Raw genomic sequence first — 23292 nt, forward strand, 5'->3', positions numbered from 1 at the left:
ACACAACAACACGAAGTGTTTCCGACTGAAGGATTAGAAGAAGAGCGCGTATTTGTCTCTTATTTGAGGTTTTTGTGCTTGTATCAACATGGAGTGTTTTATTTTGAAAATTAACCGCATGTCATGTTACTATTTCGTGTCTGACTTCCTGTCAGCTCTGTGCTGAATTCGGCTTTATACTATTCTTTTTAAAAATAAATGGCTTTCATTTGCTGTATTCATTCATATTTTACAAAGGGTTTAACCTGAGCCAGGCCTTACCACATTGATAATCATATCACAGTCATGCAGGCGTAGTATGATATATATAATTTTTTATAACACACTGGTATCGGTATTCGTATCGGCTGATACCCACAGCATAAGTATCGGAATCGGTATCGGGAGGGAAAAAATGGTATCGGAACATCTCTAACCTTGGCCCATAAAAACAATCTCTCTCTTGATCTCTTATTGCTTCTAATTGTAGCTCTTGAACCATTTGAGCATAATTGATGAATGTGATCTACTCATGTTGTATCCACATGGTTCAGTCAGTTATTTTCAGTCTCTTTGGATAAAAACGTCAGCTAAATGAACGTATTGTAATGAAGCATGTTACATTTTAAGCTGTTTAATGTGCTGAAACTGAGCAGCTAATTAGCTCTCTGCTGCAGCCTGAAAATAGATGTTAGCAGTGCACTTTTCCTCACTGAATGTTTGTTTGGTGGCTTGTTCAACAAGTGGATCTGCAGGACGAGGTGTGTGTTTGTAAGTTGGAGGAGGAGGAGATGTTAGCAGGAAAGCTAATGTGGACTGTTGTTTAAAGTGCTGTTTTGTCTCAAGCTGCTGTCTGACACTTCTCCATCTCCATCTCTGCATACAGAGAACAAACAGCTCTCTGATTGGTTAATGTGTGACATAACAAATGTATTAAAACAACAAGTAGTGTGTTCAGACATGAAGACATCAGCAGACAGATATATAGTCTTACTTTGTACAGGGCTGGTCAGACTGGCTGTCTGCAGTCCAGCTCTTGTTCTAGATCTTTTCCCACACTGGGGACAGGAGGAGTGTCCTGGTGAAGCAGACTGGTCCCAGTATGATGTGATGCACTGTCTGCAGAACCAGTGTCCACAGTCTGATGGTCCAGGTTCATTACTGAAGGCTAGAGGTTCATCTTTGGACCAGTCACTCTTCATAGACAGACAGCTGGATATTGGAGACTCTGCTCTCTGTCTGTTGGACTGAACTCTGCAAACACCAACATGTTTGTATTTATATCTCATGAATCCTTGAAAAAAAGTGTAATTACAAATTCATAGAGGGACAAACTCCTCCTGTCCATAAATAAGAAGTTTAACAACTTCTATTTGTCCTCTTTGATTAGATTACAGCTTTTTACGTGACTGACAGCACTAAGAGGAAGATGGGACGCATGATCTTTCTGTCATGAGTCCCAAAAGGTTTGTTAAAGTTAGTTAGCAAATACATTGTTGTTGAAATATACAAACACAACATGAACAAAACATGTCACTGTGAGAGGGAACTGAAAAAAGTCACATAAATGAGTTAGTATCAGGTGTCTTACTTTAAATCTGATGGTCCAGGTTCATTACTGAAGGCTAGAGGTTCATCTTTGGACCAGTCACTCTTCATAGACAAACAGCTGGATATTGGAGACTCTGCTCTCTGTCTGTTGGACTGAACTCTGCAAACACCAACATGTTTGTATTTATATCTCATGAATCCTTGAGAAAAAGTGTAATTACAAATTCATAGAGGGACAAACTCCTCCTGTCCATAAATAAGAAGTTTAACAATTTCTATTTGTCCTCTTTGATTAGATTACAGTTTTTTACGTGACTGACAGCACTAAGAGGAAGATGGGACGAATGATCTTTCTGTCATGAGTCCCAAAAGGTTTGTTAAAGTTAGTTAGCAAATACATTGTTGTTGAAATATACAAACACAACATGAACAAAACATGTCACTGTTAGAGGGGACTGAAAAAAGTCACATAAATGAGTTAGTATCAGGTGTCTTACTTTAAATCTGATGGTCCAGGTTCATTACTGAAGGCTAGAGGTTCATCTTTGGACCAGTCACTCTTCATAGACAGACAGCTGGATATTGGAGACTCTGCTCTCTGTCTGTTGGACTGAACTCTGCAAACACCAACATGTTTGTATTTATATCTCATGAATCCTTGAGAAAAAGTGTAATTACAAATTCATAGAGGGACAAACTCCTCCTGTCCATAAATAAGAAGTTTAACAATTTCTATTTGTCCTCTTTGATTAGATTACAGTTTTTTACGTGACTGACAGCACTAAGAGGAAGATGGGACGAATGATCTTTCTGTCATGAGTCCCAAAAGGTTTGTTAAAGTTAGTTAGCAAATACATTGTTGTTGAAATATACAAACACAACATGAACAAAACATGTCACTGTTAGAGGGGACTGAAAAAAGTCACATAAATGAGTTAGTATCAGGTGTCTTACTTTAAATCTGATGGTCCAGGTTCATTACTGAAGGCTAGAGGTTCATCTTTGGACCAGTCACTCTTCATAGACAAACAGCTGGATATTGGAGACTCTGCTCTCCGTCTGTTGGACTGAACTCTGCAAACACCAACATGTTTGTATTTATATCTCATGAATCCTTGAAAAAAAGTGTAATTACAAATTCATAGAGGGACAAACTCCTCCTGTCCATAAATAAGAAGTTTAACAATTTCTATTTGTCCTCTTTGATTAGATTACAGTTTTTTACGTGACTGACAGCACTAAGAGGAAGATGGGACGAATGATCTTTCTGTCATGAGTCCCAAAAGGTTTGTTAAAGTTAGTTAGCAAATACATTGTTGTTGAAATATACAAACACAACATGAACAAAACATGTCACTGTGAGAGGGGACTGAAAAAAGTCACATAAATGAGTTAGTATCAGGTGTCTTACTTTAAATCTGATGGTCCAGGTTCATTACTGAAGGCTAGAGGTTCATCTTTGGACCAGTCACTCTTCATAGACAGACAGCTGGATATTGGAGACTCTGCTCTCCGTCTGTTGGACTGAACTCTGCAAACACCAACATGTTTGTATTTATATCTCATGAATCCTTGAAAAAAAGTGTAATTACAAATTCATAGAGGGACAAACTCCTCCTGTCCATAAATAAGAAGTTTAACAATTTCTATTTGTCCTCTTTGATTAGATTACAGTTTTTTACGTGACTGACAGCACTAAGAGGAAGATGGGACGAATGATCTTTCTGTCATGAGTCCCAAAAGGTTTGTTAAAGTTAGTTAGCAAATACATTGTTGTTGAAATATACAAACTAGGGCTTTGACATTTGCCCAAAAAATCATATTCGAACTTCGTTTGTTTATTAATATTAATATTCGAATATATTCGAATATTTATTGATAATATTTTGATCATTAAATGCCTCCAGTAAGACCTATATTAGTATCAAAAGAAAGTTGTTTTTCTGTTGTTCTATGTTCTGTCCACCAGAGGGCAGTGTATCAATCAATAGACAGAAAAGTGTTGACAGGTGGGCTCTCAAGTTGCTGGTCGTGGAGTGGTCGATAAGTTTAGTCTTACATATTTTACAAATAACTTTGTCCTTTCTCATTATTTTTCCTTGTTTCAGGAAACCAAAGAAGCGCCACACATTACTCCTTAAATTTTCCGGCGTGTATAGTTCTCCTTCCGCACTCGCAGCCTTTTGCTCCGCCATTGTTTTTCTGTGAAAGAGTGTAAACAGGCGTCAGGCGCTAACGACGTGATAACGTCATCAGTACAGAAGCCCCAGGTGATCAATGCTCATGAGCTCGCGTTTCACAAAACAGGCTGAAAAAAGCCTCAAATCTGGATTGAAAACTACGTTTTCAGGCAAACACATTTACCAAAAATAATGCTTATTATAGGTTTGAATATTTAGAAGCTGCCCAATATTCGTTCGAATATCTTTTTTTTTTTAATATTCGAATTATATCCGAATACCGAAGTTCGATGTCAAAGTCCTAATACAAACACAACATGAACAAAACATGTCACTGTGAGAGGGGACTGAAAAAAGTCACATAAATGAGTTAGTATCAGGTGTCTTACTTTAAATCTGATGGTCCAGGTTCATTACTGAAGGCTAGAGGTTCATCTTTTGACCAGTCACTCTTCATAGACAGACAGCTGGGTACTGGAGACTCTGCTCTCTGTCTGTTGGACTGAACTCTGCAAACACCAACATGTTTGTATTTATATCACACGAATCTTTGAGAAATTCTCTGATGAAAAGTCATTTAAGAAGCTCTAAATACACAAACTACTGCTACTGTTGATAAAAAGGAGCTTTCAAAGTTTCTATTTGTCCTCTTAGATCAGATTTCAGCTTTTTAGGAGACTGACAGCTGCCACAGATAGTAAGAGGAACATGAGCCGTGAAAAGTCTGTTAGATTTAGGTAGAAAATAAATTTTACATGAATTTTGAATATAAAAATACAAAATCAACAAAACAAAGCACGGCAGTGAGAGAGGGAACAGAAAAAAGTCACATAAATGAGTTAGTATCAGGTGTCTTACTTTGAGCCTGATGGTCCAGGTTCATTACTGAAGTCTGGAGGACCTTTGGACCGGTCCCTCTTCACAGACAGACAGCTGGATACTGGAAACTCTGCTCTGTCCTCCTCCTCCTTCACACAAACACTCATCTTCTGCTCTGAAGTCAGTCTGAGAGGTGAAACAGTAGCTGTGAGCTCAGGACACAAGACACAGGACACAAGTTTGTTCAAGAGTCACAAGACGGAGAGATCAGAAGTAACACACACTCTCTCTCCCCTTCACACACACATTATACAGTATAATAAAAGCAGCCAGAAGTCCACCTGCTCACTTTTCTTCACACCTGTGCTTGTTTTCTTGGGTCACTGCAGGTTTAAAGAGGATTATTCAGCCAATCAGGACTTTGTGTCCACAGATGAATCAAAGTGTTGAGTTCACTCCAACATTTCTTTCCTCCACAGTCCACAGGGAGAAAACTGACTCACAGTAAGTAAAGTCACAGTAAATAATCACAATGTGTTGTTAACACTCACCCTGCCTCAGACTGCAGCTGCTCTCCTTCTGCTCCGTCCTCTTAAAATGGAGCGACATCCTCCCTGTTCTCATGTTCTTCTTCTGATTTCATGGCGGGTTGCAACCATGACTTTTAAGGTGCATACCGCCACCTATTGTCCCAGAGTATGCAGCCTGGAGATGATGAAACTGAGCCTTTCAGATATCTCAGTAGATGTTTGACAGAAGTCCACTGCTCTTCTGTTGGCTCAGAAAAATACTGCGACAGTTTGCTGACAACAAAACTCAGCTGGGGTCTTGTACATGTAGTTAGATAGATCAGGCTGCCAGCTGCCTCTCTGTTCACTGCACCTTATATTTTATTTTGCACTACAATAAATACTGCTTGTGTATACATCAACACTGCTCATTTATACATTTGTATGCATATTTTTTATAGACATATATACATTTTTTATATTACATTTTATATTGCTATGTTAATATGTCTAGGTTGTTCTTTTTATTTCCCTGTGTCGTCACTTGTCTCTGTGTGTAATGCTGCTGCTATACCTTAATTTCCCAGCTTGGGATCAATAAAGTATATCTATTCTATTCTATTTTCTGACGTCACTCATCTTTTCTGCATCATCAGTGTAGTTCAGTTTCTGGTCACAAGGTGTCGCTCTAGGTTCACAGTTTTGCATGTTAAACCTTTCAAGTGCTTTTTCAACACATTTATTTTGTGACATTGTTTCACATCCATCACTGAGCTCAAAGTCAACGCCAAGAAAACGTCTCAGTTCTCCTCAGTCTTTCATTTTGAATCTTGCTGTGAGCGTCTCCTTCACAACTTTTAGTGCATCTTCATCACTGGCAGTGATGATTACATCATCAACCCATATTATTATGATCACCTTCTCATTTCCTGTTTCCCTTGTGTAAACACAATGATCAGCAGGGTTTTGTACTAAATGCTTCTCACTTAGATAATCATGTAGCGTCTTGTTCCAGTCTCTGCCGGACTGTTTCAGCCCATAAAGTGACTTCTCCAGCTTATACACCAACTTTCCGTCTGTGCTAGAGTCCACTTCATATCCTCTGTTGCTCCATGAACATCTCATAGTCTATTGGGGCATTCTGACATCCATCTGATGCTGAATCAGGTTTTCCTGTGCTGCTTTCTGCATTAACACTCTGACACTCGTCAGGTCAGCAGTAGGAGAAAATGTCTCATCGTAGTCCAGGCCCACTTTGTGACTCTACCCTTTAGCCACACTGATAGACAACATATATACTAATGTTACAGACAACCAGTGGCGGCTGGTGAAAAATATTCTAGGTGGGGCTGTATGTGCCAGAAGCTTTCAGTAACTATCCCAATGTAGCCAAGTCAAATTTTCTTATTATGTTTTGTTTATTTATTTTCCCTAAAATCTTTCTTTTGTGTTGTGAACTTCCCCAAAATGATTTTTTTCCTCCTGTAAAAGAAGAAAAAGAAAGGTTCCTATGGTGATTTTCAATTGTATGCCCTTTGTTCCCCTGGGGTGTTGTTTTGGCGTTGCACCACCTAGCGTCACAGAGCTGTGTGTGCTCGGAGCTGGTGAGTCACTTTATGAGGCACTCTCTCCATTGTCTTATTTACTATATCTTTTTCCCGTTCAAAACCACAATATGTTGATATATGCTGTAATGTAACATGCTAACGAAACTTTTGGTCAAGCCTCCATTGATTAACAACTTGTAAATTGAATCTCAAACTGAGTTATTCATGCAGAGTTAGTTAACTTAGCCTTATGCTAGCTGAACCGTTTTTTTCCCTCTGTTTCTTTCTTTTTCATGCTGATGTCATGAGGCTGTGCTCTGCATGCTATGGCTGTGTAATAACTATTATTTCATATGTTATGTGACTTTTAATTTACATTTTTCCTTGTAGAGTGGTGGAGAGTTGCAGTGTTTCTTTATTCTGAAGGTATACTAGTTGTATAATTCAGTTCACTTTTTCATATTTTTGCACCATAAAAAATGAGCTAACGTGGGTGAATTAATTTAATTCTTTTAGACTGTGGGAGATATGTGGGAAAGATTTAATGCATTTTCATTGCACTTTGAATCCTGGTTTTACAAATGTTGGGTTTTGTTTTACATGCTGCACTGTATCTCCTCATTAATTTAAATACAGTATGAGCTATGCTATATATTTTGTGTAATATACAGAGACAGAGCTGTGTGTGCTCGGAGCTGAGTGGTGGAGAGTTGCAGTGTGGCTCGGTGTGTGTGACGCCTGTGTCTTTTTTTCTTTATTCTGAAGATTAAAACTCCCATAGATGCTCAACCCCAGTGTGCGTCTCACTTCCTAACTACATAACACAACGCAGAAATCCAGCTGCTACACCAATAAAAGAACCCAAACCAAAAGATATCAGTGTTTTAGGGATAGACAATAATTATTTAATTGCCCTTTAGAAACCAACAGTTTGACAGATAATGACAATGATATGAGATGTATATTAGTGAATACTCTTAATACACAATTACAATATTATTGCATATTACTATTATATATTATTATTGTGTGTGTGTGTGTGTGTGTGTGTGTGTGTGTGTGTGTGACCTTGGTGATGTGGGATGTTGCCTGCTGCATCATCAGGTTCAGCTGATGACCGTAACAGTGTCCGTAGTGGGCACTCCCGTAAACGTGTTGAGCCTCGCGCTGCACGCCACCTGTCCCGCCTTTCCAACACCGCAGTGGCGACTGTCAGCGGTCGTTTGGAGGCTGGATGAACTCGTTATTCAGGCGGTCAGTGTAACGCAGCACAAGCACCAACTGACAGTGAGTGGCAGTGTCTGTTGTTTCATCTGCCTGGATAGCGAGATAATCTGCCCATTTTACATCCTCGGGAATGCAGTCTCGAAGAACCGACAGCATGCAGTCCTCTTTGGGGTGCCTTTACAGACAGTGGCGGTCTTCAGCTGCTCCTCTAACACACCGTCCAGCGACGCCGCCAGATCGACTGATCCCGGGAAACCGCCGGGGTTGTCGGAGGATGCTGTCTCATCGTGGCCTCGCAATGCCAGCTCACAAGCTCCACTGAATTTCACACAATCAATGATCTTCGATAAAACATGTCTGTTCATGTCCACCTCTTCATTGTGTTTTCTCACCGCAATCCCGTGTCCTTCATCCAGCTAGCAGCTATGCTAGTCCTGCCTAGCATGGCTAGCTTGACAGCGTTGTTCATGTGTACCTTCGAGCATTCATGTTTTTTAATCCGCTCTGATAAAGTTTTAGGTCTCTAACTCCTGTTACAGTCCATGTAGTATCTGTCCCCGGCATTTTAAAGAGTAAACACGGGAAGCAGAATACTGCATTAGCAACACTACATCCAGTTAGCCAAGCCTTCCTGTCATACAGCTCAGAGAGAAGCTCCTCTGGTACACTACCTTTCTCATGTGTCTGCTGTGTTAAACTCAGACCGGGCTTCTCAGGTCCAAGTTCTCTAACACGAAGTTTCCCCCTAAAGTTCTGCTTTCGAAAGGGTTCAGCAGAGACTTTACACAGTCTGTGGGCAGCTGAAGCCCTGTGTGCTCTTGTTCTTGTCTACTTGACGCCGCCATCTCGATTTCAGACGCGTGTTTCTCGTTGCTAGGATACCTAACCGTCCCGAGCTTATCGAATTTGACGACGCTAATTGGCTAAATGACCCGTTGCTATGTGTGTTTCTGTCTCAGCAACAGTCAGCCATTGGCTGAGCGGCTGCAGCGCTACACGGAGTCTAACAGTGTCCAACAACATGTTTATTTACATTTAGAAAATATTCTGATTGATCCAATAAATATAACGGACTGTAAGAAATACATCTGAACTCTTTGATGTTTGTTTTGTAATAAATACATGTTTTGAGCGGTCGGCTCGTTGTGACGTCACTGGTGAGTAGATGTCCCTGTTGTTCCGAGATTCAGCTGTTTTGTTTTATGATGTTTGTTTTGTTATTAGTCTGAGTGAATCTCACTTTTCCCTTGTGTTGGAGCATCTTTGTATTGACTCCCTATGTGTGTTTTGTGCCTCACGTTCAGATTGTGTAATGCCCTTGTTGACCAGTAGGTGGCGCTGTGTGGCTGCAGTAATCAGAGCTCATTCACTGTATGTACAGATCAGTAGATGTCTGTCTGAAGGTAGGGCAGTTTTGTCGATGATGTCACATTTATTGTATTTATCTGCATATGACGTGTTGCTTTATGTACAATGTTTCAGTGTAAAACTGATCAATGGATTAAGTGATTTTCTTTCATTTATAAAGCATCACACCACAGTTACAATGTGTATGTGTCCCTCTAAAAAGATCTTTCTATGTAGAACATGTATTTGTTCATGTTCCTGAGAGATCCAGAACTAAAAGTCACTCATCTACCCGGTATATATACTCCAGCCTCACAGACATTCACGATTCAAAACTTCCGGGTTGCAGCGGAGCATGCGCAGTATACATGTGGCGCTGCTGATAGACTTCCGGCCACACACTCACCGAATTCCATCTTAAAGTTTCTCAATTTAAAATGATCGCGTTTATCTGCGAAATGTTTGTCCTTATAAAAGAAATCTCAAGATGGTTTGTTAATAAGTAGACATCAATCTTTAATTCGGCAGACGTGCAAAACACAGTGCGTGACTTGAATGTGACGTTTTTGATTTGGCTCACAGTTATCACCACGGTCCCTCTCTGGTGGTGGTAGACTTTTATTGTGTGAATATTTCAGCCATTCGCCGATTTGATAAAAGCACCGCAACTTATCCAGAAATACAGTGAGTCGTGTATTTCATACGGTTAGCTCATTTATTTGTGACGGACTGGCTTCAGTGAAATGTCCGATGGAGAAACTTGGAAAAATGAAAATGTTTTTGTTATGTCTGGGTAGTGGGCGTGGGACCCTTGTACGCATGCGCACCTTCTCAAAACACGATGACGTGTGTCTGTGTGTAAACAGCCGTTGAGACATTTAAACAGTCAGCTGTCAGAAAAGACACCGAGTCAACACATTGCCGGTAAGAAACATGTCATTTAAAACGACATATCAAAGTCTTTTCTCTTCAATACACCGGCAGACATTTTCTACCCGCCTTCTCCTGTATATTTAAGAAAGGTATTCGGAGTGAAAACTGCGAAATGGCCGCAGGGTTTTCCAGTCGCTGTTAGCTAGCTAGCCGAGCAGCTGCTAGCCGGGGCGGAGAGGAGACTCGTGTAGCTGAACGTGACTGTAGAAATCTGTTGTTTTTACACTGAGATTCACAGTTTGGGGCATAAAGTGAAGCGTTAGTTCATCCACAGACTCTACAGGAAGACAGATAATACGAATATGAACTGACTGTGGTGGTTTTGTGCTTCATGATGGCGTAGAAATAGAAAAAAAATCAGTCTGACACTCGTGTTTTGATAAAGTAAAGGGACATTAAGACTTGTGTTGTTCATGTGAGTTGTTATTTAAAGGAAACATTAAATGCATGGCTTCAGTCACTTATCAGCTCTGATACAAGGTTAATTATTGATATCTGCAAATGTGTCATACATCCTGAAGAGAATAGCTGTCACATGTGGCTGTTCAGGGTTTGTTGGATTAATACACAGATAGACATAAACAATGAACATTTTTAGAGGAATTACAAACATATGTATTACTGAACATATGTGTTTAAGCTCCAGTATCATATGTACATCAACATCATAAAACAGAGTTGCAGCATTCTGCTAAACAACTGAAGCAGCTGGAGACTAATGACTGGATTTTCCTTTATCAGACCAAAGATCTTCAGTTTGTTTCACATTAACAAATCTCGTCTCGTACAATAATATCTTGTGTCTTTGCTCTGAATCCTTCTGTTTCCCAGGCTGTTTAAACTGTTGGACTCTTGAGTTATTATGCAGCATGACTTCAGGAGGACCTCGCCCGTGTTTCTCCTCTATGGAAGACGACCCTCCCTGATTTCCACCTGCGACAGACCCCGTCAGAACTTTGCAGAAACGCTGCCGCCAGAGATGAGCGTGAAGATCTTCAGCGAGCTGGACGCAGAGAGTCTGTGCAGCGCCTCGCGGACCTGCAAGCTGTGGCATCACATCATCGAAGAGAGCGAGCAGCTGTGGAGGAGGCAGTGTCTGCCGGTCAGAGCCGTCTGTCAGAGGGAGGTGGACAGCGACAGGAGAGACGGCCTGTCCTGGAAGGTGGGTCAACACATCAGCAGGAAGACAGAGGAAAAGAGTGGAGCTGTTAGTGCTGGGCAGGATATATATCATTATAGTGATATTAGACTATATACTGTCTTAGATTCTAGACATCATTATATCACGTTACGTCATAAGAGTTGTCTTTTCCTGGTTTTAAAGGCTGTGTTACAGTAAAATGATGTCATTCTCCAAGACTTGCCTTTACTCACTCGTCATTACGTCCACGTCACTGATAACTATAGTGAAAGTACCGACAGTCATCTCAACAATATCGTTCTAACATCGATATCGAAGTAGGTTTATCTGATCAGAAATACTGTGATGTTTGATTTTGTCGTCCAGTCTCAACATGAATGAAGTGCTTCTGAGGAGATTAGAAAAATATCAAGGTATCTATTGTAAGGCAAGTTTATTTGTACAGCACCATTCAGACACAAGGCGACTCAAAGTGCTTTACGGGGGCATGAAAATGTCATTAACAGAAATTAAAAATGCATTTAAAATAAAACATTGTATATCACCAAATGGCCTAAAAACATGTTGAAAGTGAGAAAAAAAAGGCAATCTTGAAGTAAGATGACACTCAGTACAGTGCATATAAATACAAATACAAAGTGTTTATTGTATATTCACAGTTCAACAAACAAGTTCTCCTGAACAATGAGATTCTTCCTTTGCCTTCAACACTTATTGTTCAAAAGTTAAGAATATTAAAAGGTACAAAGATACAAGAAACAATAAGATCATAAGATGAAAATATATACAGATGATGTACAATGTGCAATAAATACAGTATCAGTGTAATATATTTTGTGCAGATACCTGCACCAAGGCCCAGCAGTCCCCTTTAATTCAGGGTAGGAGCCTGTGAAACTGCTCCACCATGATTTAAACTCACTCATAGATACCAGCCACCTAAATACGCCTGATTTTCCTGAGAAATTAACGAGAATGTCCTCCAAACTCACAACGTTAAAGAAAGTGTATAAAAACATTCCTGTATCCGTCTCTATATCTGGATCCACACCAGTTAATGTGGTCTATTCTGGGCTGAGACACATCCTCCATCCAAGTTCTGTAGAAATCTGTTCAGTAGTTTTTGTGACAACCAACAACCAACAGACACGGGTGGAAACAGAACCTCCAGTCTTCCAACGACCCGTCATCAACAGCTGGACTGTGACAGGAATAATGTTTGACTTAAAAACCATAGTTGAAGGTACTTCGTCGTCACAGAGAGACAGAATACGTGATAGTGCTGTTCACAGGTGATGTCACACTGTCAGGTGATCTGTCGACGACGTTGACCTGCGTGAACACACTGAAGCTTCAGATGAGCTCAGAGGCGATTAAGAGATTTCAGAGGTTAAAGGTCTGAGGTGTTAGACGGGACGTGTAGCGGCCGTTAGAGCTTTAAGGTTGTTGTGTTTTGCGTGCAGGTCACACTGGTGAGGAACTACACTCGCAGCTGTTTGAAGAGAGACTGGCTGAGAGGACGTTACAGCCACGTGAGGTCGGCGGAGGAGCTGATCGGCAGGAAGATGACGCCGCTGGACGCCGAGACGTGGGGAGAGATCCTGCAGGCTGAGCTGGACAGATGACCGACGGCAACGTTTGCTGCCACATACAGGATTTTATTTAAAGCACCGCGAGCACCTCAGAGTGTCTTGATTTTTTAACTCTAATATATCTTTTATAATTGTGTGTTTTGTGCCAATACACACAAACAATTGTACATATTTTTTCTTTTTGTATTCCTTTTTTTTAAGAAAAAAAGCACCATGGAGAAACAGAAAGGAAACAAGTGACATATTAACATTAATGGTTGAAATGAATCGTGATGTAAATATGGCTGAGATGCAATAAACACATCGTGTTGAAGAGTGTAAGGAAGTCTTTGTTTTCACAGCATTACAGATGAAATATTGGTGATGGTGGAGAATTAAATTACATTCATGACTGTAGTAAGTGCTCAAAGGTCATACGTGAGTAAAAGTGGTAAAATATTACTTTGGTAAGTCTCCTATATGAATAGTAGTTGAGTAAAAGTCTGAAAGTATCTGATATTAAATGTATTTAAGTATTTAAAGTAAAAGTAAATTATACATGAATATATATTTAAAACGGTTGACCGATTATCAGATCTGATTCTTTTACTGATGATCAGAGTCAGTTTTTCTATCCTATCACTGATGAAAATAAATTAACTTAAAGGAGCATTATGTAGTTTTGGAGAAAAAATTCAAACTCAGAATTTTAATATTAACAATATTAATGAGGTAATAATACAAACTCAGAAATGTGAATAAACAAGTTGTTCTTAGAGGAAAATAAGGTCCCAGAACACTGTTGAAGCTAGAAAGGTGGCAGGGTCCGCCACATATAAACACAGTGAAACGGTATGAGATTGTGTTGTCAGTTTTCTTTATTCAGTTTACTACAGAGTGCTCCTTTAAAAATGTTATTTTATTCATTATCAGTGCAGCAATAAATGTTTTTTTTGGGTTTTTTTTTTAACTGGTCTATGAAACAAGAAGAAAATATTAAAACAGGCCTTCAGATGAGTTTCCAACAGTCTAAAACCCAAAGACATGTAATTTACTATAACAGGGAAAAGCATCAACTTCTCACATTTGATAACCTGCATTAGAAATATGTCACTGATTGAGTTTTCGTGGACTTAAAGGAGCAGTCTGTAGTGTTGTTGAAGAAATGTTAATGAGCAGACAAAGATCTTCATTGGCTGATTTTTTTTTTCAGCCTAAACAAACTAAATAAACAATGACTGAAAACGTTTGTGTTATTACCTCATTAATATTGTAAATATTAAAGTTCTTAGTTTGAATTTCTTCTCCAAAAACTACACACTGCTCCTTTAAAAATGTTATTTCATTCGTTATCAGTGATTCAACAAAATGTTCACTTTTCTCAATTTTATCCTGCCGCTTTATTTTTAAGTAACTGACTGATTTGATCTATAATAACAGTCTAAAACCCAAAGATATTTAATTTACTATAGATTCTCACGTTTAATAACCTGCTTGAATAATGACTTGTCACTGATTGATTTCTCATGAACTTAATAAATGATTTAAAGTGATAATTACAAGACGTTTAGTGGATTAAAGCTGATTGTCAGACTATTAATTGTCACTTATTTGAATCATCAGTCAGCTGTTTCTGTCTTTTAAATGCAGAAGAGGAAACAAACTCTGATCTAACGTCTCAAATGTGAATATTGTTGCTTTTCTTTGTCATATTAAATACTCAAATTAATATATTTGAGATATTTGAACAAAGTAAAACATTAAAAACAGGCCTTTGGTTATCAAAATGGCTTTTATTCTGAAAGTCGTCACCGGAAGCCCCGCGCGGTGCAGCTTGCCTCTGGTCCCTCCTCAGCATCACCGCATCCTCCGTCTTCTCCCTCGGTGCGGGACCGATAATTGACCCAGATAAACCGGGACAATGGACGACGTTCCCCCGATCATCAACATCTCCATCTCCCTGCGGATCCAGCCCAACGAGGGGCCCGTGTTCTTCAAGGTGGACGGGACCCGGTTCGGCCAGAGCCGGACCATCAAGCTGCTCACAGGCTCCAAATACAAGATCGAGGTGGTGGTGAAGCCTGGAAACGTCGAGGCCACGTAAGAAGACTCAGTTTGAATGTGATTTTGTGCATCATGAGCTCAGAGACGGTGTGTGTCTGCAGCAGGAGGCCTCACAGTGGACCCGTCCCCTCATCAGAACCAACCCACAGAGCTCACAGCTGTACGATGCATTATAATAACCAGACATGAATAAACTGACAATAAAGCAGTGATCACCGTGCACGAGTCCGTCTGAGGCCTCCTCCTGCAGGCTGCAGCAGCATCAGATGTCCGCCTGAATAAATCATGTGTGCGTGTGTGTGTGTGTGAGAGAGAGAGAGAGAGAGAGAGAGAGAGAGTGTGTGTGTGTGTTGATAGACAAACACACACAAACACATGAGATCGGCTCTGTTGTTGATGCTGGATTAGTTAAAGTGCAGTCAGTGTGCAGCAGGGCGGGGTTCTGATGGACCCAAAGCCTCAATGACAGCAGCATCTGTAACACTAAACCCAACAGGAGGGTAAAGGGGAACTAAAAGTCAACGATCATGCAGTTATAATGACAAAGTCACAGTGTGAGTGTGAAGTAAAATGTGAAATCATGTTTTATTCAGCCTGAAAATACATCTTCCACTCAGTAAACAGCATATTATCATTCCCTCACACTATGTGTTAGTCGATCAAACTAGAGATGCAAATTTTAAAGCAGTTTCTTTGATTGATTGTTGCGTCCTTAACAATCAATTATTGGTTAATCATTAATAATACATTCATTATGTTGGATGTTTTTCCATTAACCACTGATATGAAATGGATGTGAAGTCAGAGTCGCTACATTAGGAGCTAAAAGAGCAGATAAAATTAACATGAAGTTACTTAATAATAAACTAAATAACACAAAATAATGTCGTCTGGTCCAACAAAATCCAGCCCACACTGAAGAGACTACATGACTATTATTATTATAATAATAATATCTTGTAATATCTTTCTATAAAATGTTATTATTTTGTATTATGTAAAGACACATGACTTATATTTTAATTAAATACATTATCTTATGACAGTATTTTGTATTTTTATTTGTAATTTGTCACAAGATACTTTCTGATGTATCTGTTCCATCACTGATCGTTGCTTTACACATTTTTATCGGTTAAATTCTTAACGGTCGATTAATTATTAACATCTCTAGATTGAATGTTGAATGTTGTCAAATACGTCCCACAGCAGAGGGCTGAAGAAAGCAGCCGAGCAAAGTTTATTTATACGCCACCTTTCACAGACACCAGCCACACAGTGCTTCACAGTCAAACAAAGTAAAAATAGAATAAAAACAACAAATAGATACAAATTCAAGATAAAATCGACATCAAATACAGAGGGAGCGCTGATAAAACACATGAAGACCTAATATTCTGCCATCTGAGAAGGAAGGTTTCACTGAAGTCCACTGAATCCAAAGATCTCAAACATGCAGGGAGACTGATTCAAAGCTCGGGAGCTGCTGATTGAACGGAGAGATTACCCCGAGTCTTGAGATGTGTCTGAGGAACACTAAAAAAACCCTGGGTGGAGTGCTCGACTTGTAGTGTGGAGCCGGGGCTCTGTAAGTGAGCACCAAGATTTTAAAATGGATTCAAAGGAAGCCAGTTCAAGGAGGTTAAAATCGGTGTAATATGTAACCATCTACTGGATTGCATGAGGAGCTGCTCTGTAGTCTGAGGAGTGAAGCTGCTGTGTAGTCTGAGGAGTGAAGCTGCTCTGCAGTCTGAGGAGTGACAGGAGTGAAGCTGCTCTGCAGTCTGAGGAATGAAGCTGCTCTGTAGTCTGTGGAGTGAAGCTGCTCTGTAGTCTGAGGAGTGACAGGAGCGAAGCTGCTCTGTTGTCTGAAGAGTGAAGCTGCTCTGTTGTCTGAGGAGTGAAGCTGCTTTGTAGTCTGAGGAGCGAAGCTGCTCTGTAGTCTGAGGAGTGAAGCTGCTCTGTAGTCTGAGGAGTGACAGGAGCGAAGCTGCTCTGTTGTCTGTGGAGTGAAGCTGCTCTGTTGTCTGAGGAGTGAAGCTGCTCCGTAGTCTGAGGAGTGAAGCTGCTCTGTAGTCTGAGGAGTGAAGCTGCTCTGTAGTCTGGTGGTTCAGCAGCAGATACTGGGTGTTGTCTTTTATCTTTATCTTTGGGCTCTGTGCAGACGTCTCACTTTACTGATGTCACTGATGCTCTGTAGATGGTACCAGTGATGTTCTGGGTGGTTCTAATCACCTGCTGTAGAGCCGTCCTGTCCCAGGCCGTGTTGAACCATGCCAGTCTGTGATGTTTCTATTGCTCCTCTGTTAAAGTCGACCGGGATCTTGTCCCAGTATTTAGTTTCCGTAGGAAGTAGTGCCTTTGTAACCAGGGTGGTGATGTGTGATGACCAAGATAGATTATCAGTGATGTTGACTGCCAGGAGCTCAACACTCAACAATCAGCTCCTCGGTTTTGCTGGCGTTGAGCAGTAGATTGTTCTGTGTGCACCACTCTGCAAGACTGTTGTCAACTATTTTGACAAACCCTGTCAAAACAAACCCTGGTGTAGCTTCACAAATGAGCATTTTTTTTGCTTTTCTTTGTCCCATAAAATTGGGACAGATTTGGTTTGTCAAAAGAATTGATTTGAAACAGTTTATCAGATTAAAATTGGCATTTTATGTACAACAATTAATCGAGACAGTAATCAGACAATAGATTGTATAGATTCCTTATTTCCTCCTGACACGAACTGTCATCGTTGTTTATAATGTGGCCGATGATGGTGGTGTCGTCTGCGTACTTCACAGTAGAGTTCTGGGAGTGCAGTCGTGGGTGGACAGTGTGAACAGGAGGTTCTGGTGTTGAGTGCTAACGTAGAGGAGGTGTGACTGCCAGTCCGGACTCTTTTGTACTACAGTGGCCCAGTGGTTAGCAGTGTTGCCTCACAGGAAGAAGGGCCTTTCTGTGTTTGCGGAGGTTTCTTCCGGTTTCCCCCACATACTGTAAAAACACCCCGGGTGCCTGCTGCTTCCAACCCGTGGCTTAAATGCAGGGACCAAGTTTCACTTTGTTGTTGTCAGTATGATTGTATGTGACGAACAGGGATTCTTCTTCTTCTTCTTCACACTGCTTCCTCGTCTTTCTCTTCGTAACAGCACTATGAACATCGGAGGCATCATCTTCCCTCTGGAGCAGCAGTCCCGAGACGAGGAGTCGGTGGTTTATCACGCCCAGTACGACACTGAGGGCGTCCCACACACCAAGAGTGGAGACCGGCAACCTGTCCAAGTCAGTATGGAGGTAAGACAGCAGAGTCGCAGACTATGTTTGCACCTGGAATCAACGTGATCTCAGGTGATCCGAAGTGGACAGCTCTGAATAAAAGTGTAAATGACCACCAAGACGTCATCAATGTAGGACATGATGGACGCCACTTGCCAATGTTAGCAGCAGATGTTTGTGAACACACCAGTAACCACAACATCACCAGACTCCCTTAACAAATGTAGTGATTTTAAGAGTTGTTTCATGAGGAGAAACTCAACAAAGTTTGTGAAACGGCTACAACAGATTTCAAACCTTGGGGCTTCTTGTAAATTCAGCATTAAATGAAAACAGTCAGTTGTTTGTTTCCTTGTAAAAAGTGTCAGTTTGTGGCAACATGGCTGTACCAGCCTGACTGCTTCTGTGTCTAAAGTGCTAAAGTCTTACCTGCCAACATTTAGCAGCTGTTTGAACACACTGTTTACACTGATTTCGCCATTTACACTCAATTTATGAAAGAAGAAACATTTTATTGATCTAAACATGTCACATTTTACAAATACACTAAACAGTAACCAGTATAGGCTACTTCTTTGTCCCCGTGGAGAAAGTCACCAGACTCCCTTAAAAAAATGTCAATCATGTCAATTTAGTGAGTCGATGTAAATTCTTCATTATTTGGGCCTTCCTGTAGATTCAGCAGATGTTCTACATGAACTTCTTTCTTTCTTTGTGTAAAAACATCGTGTCCATTTGTCCGACAGTGATCGGATCACTACCAGGTATAAACATATTGACGGTGACCTGCGATAAGTTATCAGATGACTGTGGCGAAGTGAAATGCAGAAATGTGACTCAGCGGTGGTTTTGGGCATTCTTGATCTATAAATTTAAAGATCTGAATCCTCATTTTGATAATCAATCAATCAATTCTCTTTCTGTTCAGTTTAACAAGGCAGGAACGTTCGAGACGGTCTGGCAGGCGAAATACTACAACTATTACAAGAGGGAGCACTGCCAGTTCGGCAACAAATTCAGCAGCATCGAGTACGAATGCAAGCCCAACGAGACGCGGACCCTCATGTGGATCAACAAGGAGGCGTTCAACTGAGTCAGCTCATCCACACACCAGATACCAAGCAGAGGACATCACTGAACCAGAACTACCTTTGAAGCATCAGCACCACAATTAAAAAGGACAGCCTTAACTTAAAGGCAGGCGTCATGTCAGCGAGGGTCTGGTATTTGTGTTGTTTTATCAAAAAAGGGGAGAAAAAAGCTGTTTGCTATGCTGGTCTTGAACGGGTTTTCATTTTAAAACTGCACTCGGCAGCTTCACATGACAGCGAATAGGGAATAGTTTGAAAAGCAGTAGCTAGTATTCAGAACACAGTGACGTACGTTAACTGCACGCTCGCTGGATTAATATGTTTTATATCAAAGCGACAGAACAGAGAAGATCTGACTTTGAAGTGCAGTTTCCTCTAGAGGAACGCTCCTGTGTCTGTCTGTAGCTCTTCAGTTTCAGTCCGTCACCTTCTTTGTGGCTGGATTTCCTTTCAGCGATCAAACATCAAGTGAATGTGAAGCGTTGCAGACTGTAGCTTTAAAGCAGCGGTGCGTCGGGTTAAAGGAACAGTCGGACATTTTGTGAATAAAGCTTGTTTGCCATCTTACTTACTGTCAGATGACGGTAAACTTCTGTTCAGACAGCCGGCCCAAATCTGTTTTTTATCATATTGTGATATCTGGGCAGAGAAAAAAAAAAACAATGTGATTTTTGCTAATTGGATCCAAACCACACTGATTTGAAATGTGATTTCTGCAGATGCAGCTGAGACACTTTGGCTGCTCAAGAAGGATTTTAAAGTGTTTTTTGTGTCACTCGCAATGCGACACAAGATAACAACGTCAAATCCAGAGTCGAACTCGAAATCGTTTGGGAAGCCTCGTCACCAGCTGACGTAGTTACTGAAGTCGACATCGTTACCGCAGCAGCCCATGCAGATAGGTTGGTGCTGTCTGGACATTAAAAGTCCGATCTGATCTCGGTGTGGACAGTCTGTCTTCAGAGATCTGATCGGCCTGCAGTCTGAACAAGGTTTAAAGATTAATATAAATTTCATCTCAGTGCGTTCAGCACAGATACGTGTCCAGGAGGTGTTAGCCTAGCTTAGCTCAAAGACTGGAGGCCCATTTGTGACCGGTTCTCTGGATGTTATACCGGTTTCAAAGCAGCTATCCAGAAGGCTGAGGAAACCCATCACAGTAATAATCCAGATGTTTTACTCAAGTCCCAGTAGAGCTGTGGACATTCAGTCCTTTAATCCCTTGGACGAAGCCACTGGGTGAAGTTTTTGGCAACAAAATTCAATTTGGTTAAACTTTTGGCTGCAACGCACACGTGGTCGTGTCTTTAATGTTCGTTAGCCTCAAGAAACAAACCAGTATTCCCATATATGCCTGTCATAGCTAACACGGGGGGACACAACAAGTGGGACAGCACAGGGCTTTCCCAACAAATACAGCAGCTTCAATGCTAACAGTTGCTAAAACTACGCTAACAGCTGCTAAATGTTATTTCTGCACATCTTTAATGAACACGTTACATCATGTAAAGCTTGGAGGTTTTGGAAGGTATATTTGTTCACCTTTGAGGAAGATAGGCTAACAGTTTCCCCCTGCTTCCAGTCTTTGTGCTAAGCTAAGCTAAGCTAAGCTAAGCTAAATACCGGACCTACTGTATCTCTAGATGTGAAATTCATATCAATCTCCTCAACTCGCTCTGGAGTAGAAAGTGTTATTCACAAAATGTTCCCAGTGTTCCTTTAAGGTGTATTTTAAAGACGCCTCTGCGTTTTGAGCAATACCCCTCGATAATTAGATTTTCATCGCAGCACAAGGCGGGAGGGAGCGAGCGCACCGGTTAGCATGGTGCTAGCTGCTGGAGACCAGGATGGACGACACCTGTGGATGGAAGACGTATTTTATCTTATTTATTAAATGTGTGGATGTGTCTGAGAGAGAGAAGAGATGACATGTGAGAGCGTGGACATCATTGTGATAGTTTGGACTTTTCTTATGTGTCATGTATTGTGTTATTTAAAGGAAAAATCCACCAAAAACACACAAACACTGTTACAAGTTACATTTCCGTCTCTGTGAAATGGATCGATCTCTTTCAGATATTCTCTCCAGTGATCTGAAACTGATGAGCAAAATGTTCTGGTGTCAGTCCATCAAAAACAAAAGTTCAAAGTAGATTTCTGTAGGAGGAACCGAACCTCACAGGAGATATGAGGAGTAACAGTGTGAGTGAGTGGATGACGGTGGACTTTTAAAAGGTTTAGGTTGGTGTTTATTTAAATTTCAATAAATCCCATGAAAAGACAAAAACAAAGAACGTCCTCAGACCTGGAAATAAGTTCTCGTCTTTGCTCTTTTGGTTCGCTCGTCTCAAAGTTAATGGGTTGTTAATGTCTGAAATAAGGTCTGTGGTTAACACAAGCTGGTTAACCCCGTTTATGTGTTTTAACAAGTGTCTAAATGAGACTACAGAGGTTGTCGGGGACATTAAACGTCCTCACAGCGAACACGGAGACTCGTCTCCTCACTAGTCCGTCTTTACAGGCCCACTTTAGTTACACACTGTTCTCACTCTGACTTTACAACTTGTGCATTGATCAGTTTATAGAAAACCTGGATAGTAATTGTGCAGTAAGACGCTCAGTGGTGGAGACGTTTAAGTCATGTGACCGTGATGTTGTTTGTTTATTAGCTTTTTACTTTAGCTTCATTTTCATTTAGCTTCAAAGATCATAAAGTGGTGTTGAGTATCACAGTCTTGTGTTTACCACAGAGCTACATTCAGTTGAACAATCCCAGGCCAGGACGATGCTAGCTAACAGGTTAGCCTAAAAACAAAATTGGTTTCTACTGAAGACGTAAATCTTTGAAAACACCTCATAAATACGTCATTTCATTTATTTTTTCAGTCATTTCCTATAACAGCAGCTTTCTATCAAACAAACAGGAGGACAAAGTGCATCTGTTGGGGACTATTTTCAGCAGCGGATGAATCCACACTTGGCGCTCTGGTGAGTATTTGTGGCAGCAGGACGGTGTGTTCAAGGACCTGCAGTGTGGCTCATTCGTGTGTTTTTACTGGAGCTCTATGACACAGAGGACGAGGATACATCCGGCTGTGATACGTGTTAGAGACACGCTCACTGTTGGTTTGAGTCTTTTAATGGGATTTATTTATTATCAGCAAACAAAATGTAGAATATCACCAGACTCGTCCTTCAGCCTTCTGCTGAGCAGGAGACGATTCCTCTCGGTGCTCATCAGAGGCTGTGGGTGCTTCACTTTGTGCTTTTTTGTCTGTTTTCTGCATGGCTGGACTCGTTTTGCCAAATATGATGTTTGTTTGTTTGTTTGTTAAGTTATCTCAATGCCTAAACCTTGCAGTTTTGTTATGTGTTGAACTGAGGAGTGTAAAGTGTCTTTGTGAATAAAACAGTGTACCGGACCGAAGTTATCGCACAGTAACAGTTGCAGTTATTATAAACTTGAATATTTCACTTTTGCAGTGGTGCAGGAGGCAGTCAGATCCTTTACTCAAGTAAAAGTAGCAATACACAATAAAGATACTTCATGATATGTGTCGGTGCTGCTTTAAAGTCCTCCTCATGTTTAAACTGTGTCTCTTCTTGTTCCTACAGTTGAATGATGTATGTGCTGAGTTTGACACCATCTTCTCTGAGCTCATTGAAAATCTGATTTTATGGCCTACGATTAGTGACATCACAAATAGTTTGGATGCCAACCCATCACACAGATGATGTTTGTCAGTTTGATGTAACTAAAGTAAAACCTCATGTAGTTTTGTGTTAAAGCCTCAGTGAACTACATCGTCTCACCAACACCAACATGGAGCCAACTGGGCTCAGAAACGCTCGTAAACAAGATGAACATCACAGTAAATCTGCTCGTAGTGACAACTGCAGTTCTGGTTCTGGTTCAGTTCTGTGAGCTGCTGATATGCAGGGGCAGCTCTACAATGTTTCAGTTAGGAGACGACGTCACTAACGACACTGTTGGCTGTGTCGTCTTTATAATGACGTGTTTTCAGTCCGATGTTAGTTTAATGACAGACTGACAAACATCACTGGG

General features: G+C 40.7%; 3 protein-coding genes across 22 annotated transcripts in view; 2 read left to right on the forward strand and 1 right to left on the reverse strand.

The window, feature by feature from the left end:
• The window catches only part of LOC311265419 (protein NLRC3-like), a 36048-nt gene extending 27364 nt beyond the window's left edge, over positions 1 to 8684 (reverse strand). For 4 of the 17 annotated variants that reach the window (XR_014623583.1, XM_084367049.1, XM_084367052.1 and 1 more), the window contains exons 1-9: positions 5081 to 8475; positions 4879 to 4912; positions 4569 to 4715; positions 4100 to 4219; positions 2942 to 3061; positions 2485 to 2604; positions 2028 to 2147; positions 1571 to 1690; positions 974 to 1233 (exon numbers count right to left, since the gene is read on the reverse strand). Coding sequence is in view for 16 of the 17 variants with exons in the window: in XM_084367049.1 (XP_084223175.1) it covers positions 974 to 1233; positions 1571 to 1690; positions 2028 to 2147; positions 2485 to 2604; positions 2942 to 3061; positions 4100 to 4219; positions 4569 to 4715; positions 4879 to 4912; positions 5081 to 5153 (1114 nt within the window). In the remaining variant the exon portion in view is untranslated. The other 13 variants (XM_084367051.1, XM_084367043.1, XM_084367053.1 and 10 more) reach the window with 13 other exon arrangements.
• A 176-nt stretch (positions 8685 to 8860) lies between these two features.
• On the forward strand, positions 8861 to 13146 carry fbxo48 (F-box protein 48). 4 transcript variants are annotated; one of them, XM_084368200.1, is made up of 4 exons: positions 8861 to 8969; positions 9142 to 9215; positions 10924 to 11254; positions 12697 to 13146. In XM_084368200.1, exons 3-4 carry the CDS (start codon positions 10955 to 10957, stop codon positions 12856 to 12858), a joined length of 462 nt encoding a protein of 153 aa, XP_084224326.1. In that variant the 5' UTR covers positions 8861 to 8969; positions 9142 to 9215; positions 10924 to 10954; the 3' UTR covers positions 12859 to 13146. The 4 variants fall into 4 exon arrangements, with proteins under 4 accessions (XP_084224326.1, XP_084224325.1, XP_084224327.1 ...); XM_084368199.1 differs by having other exon boundaries at positions 8866 to 8969; positions 9117 to 9215; XM_084368201.1 differs by lacking the exon at positions 9142 to 9215 and having other exon boundaries at positions 8874 to 8969.
• A 1491-nt stretch (positions 13147 to 14637) lies between these two features.
• cnrip1a (cannabinoid receptor interacting protein 1a) lies at positions 14638 to 22779 on the forward strand. The gene is made up of 3 exons (XM_084368192.1): positions 14638 to 14904; positions 18009 to 18153; positions 19064 to 22779. The coding sequence occupies exons 1-3, from the start codon at positions 14726 to 14728 to the stop codon at positions 19226 to 19228; spliced, it is 489 nt and encodes a 162-aa protein (XP_084224318.1). The 5' UTR covers positions 14638 to 14725; the 3' UTR covers positions 19229 to 22779.
• Positions 22780 to 23292: the final 513 nt, after the last annotated feature.

The sequence above is a fragment of the Pagrus pagrus genome, assembly GCF_965226575.1.
Source record: "Pagrus pagrus genome assembly, chromosome: 2".
Classification (NCBI taxonomy): domain Eukaryota; kingdom Metazoa; phylum Chordata; class Actinopteri; order Spariformes; family Sparidae; genus Pagrus; species Pagrus pagrus.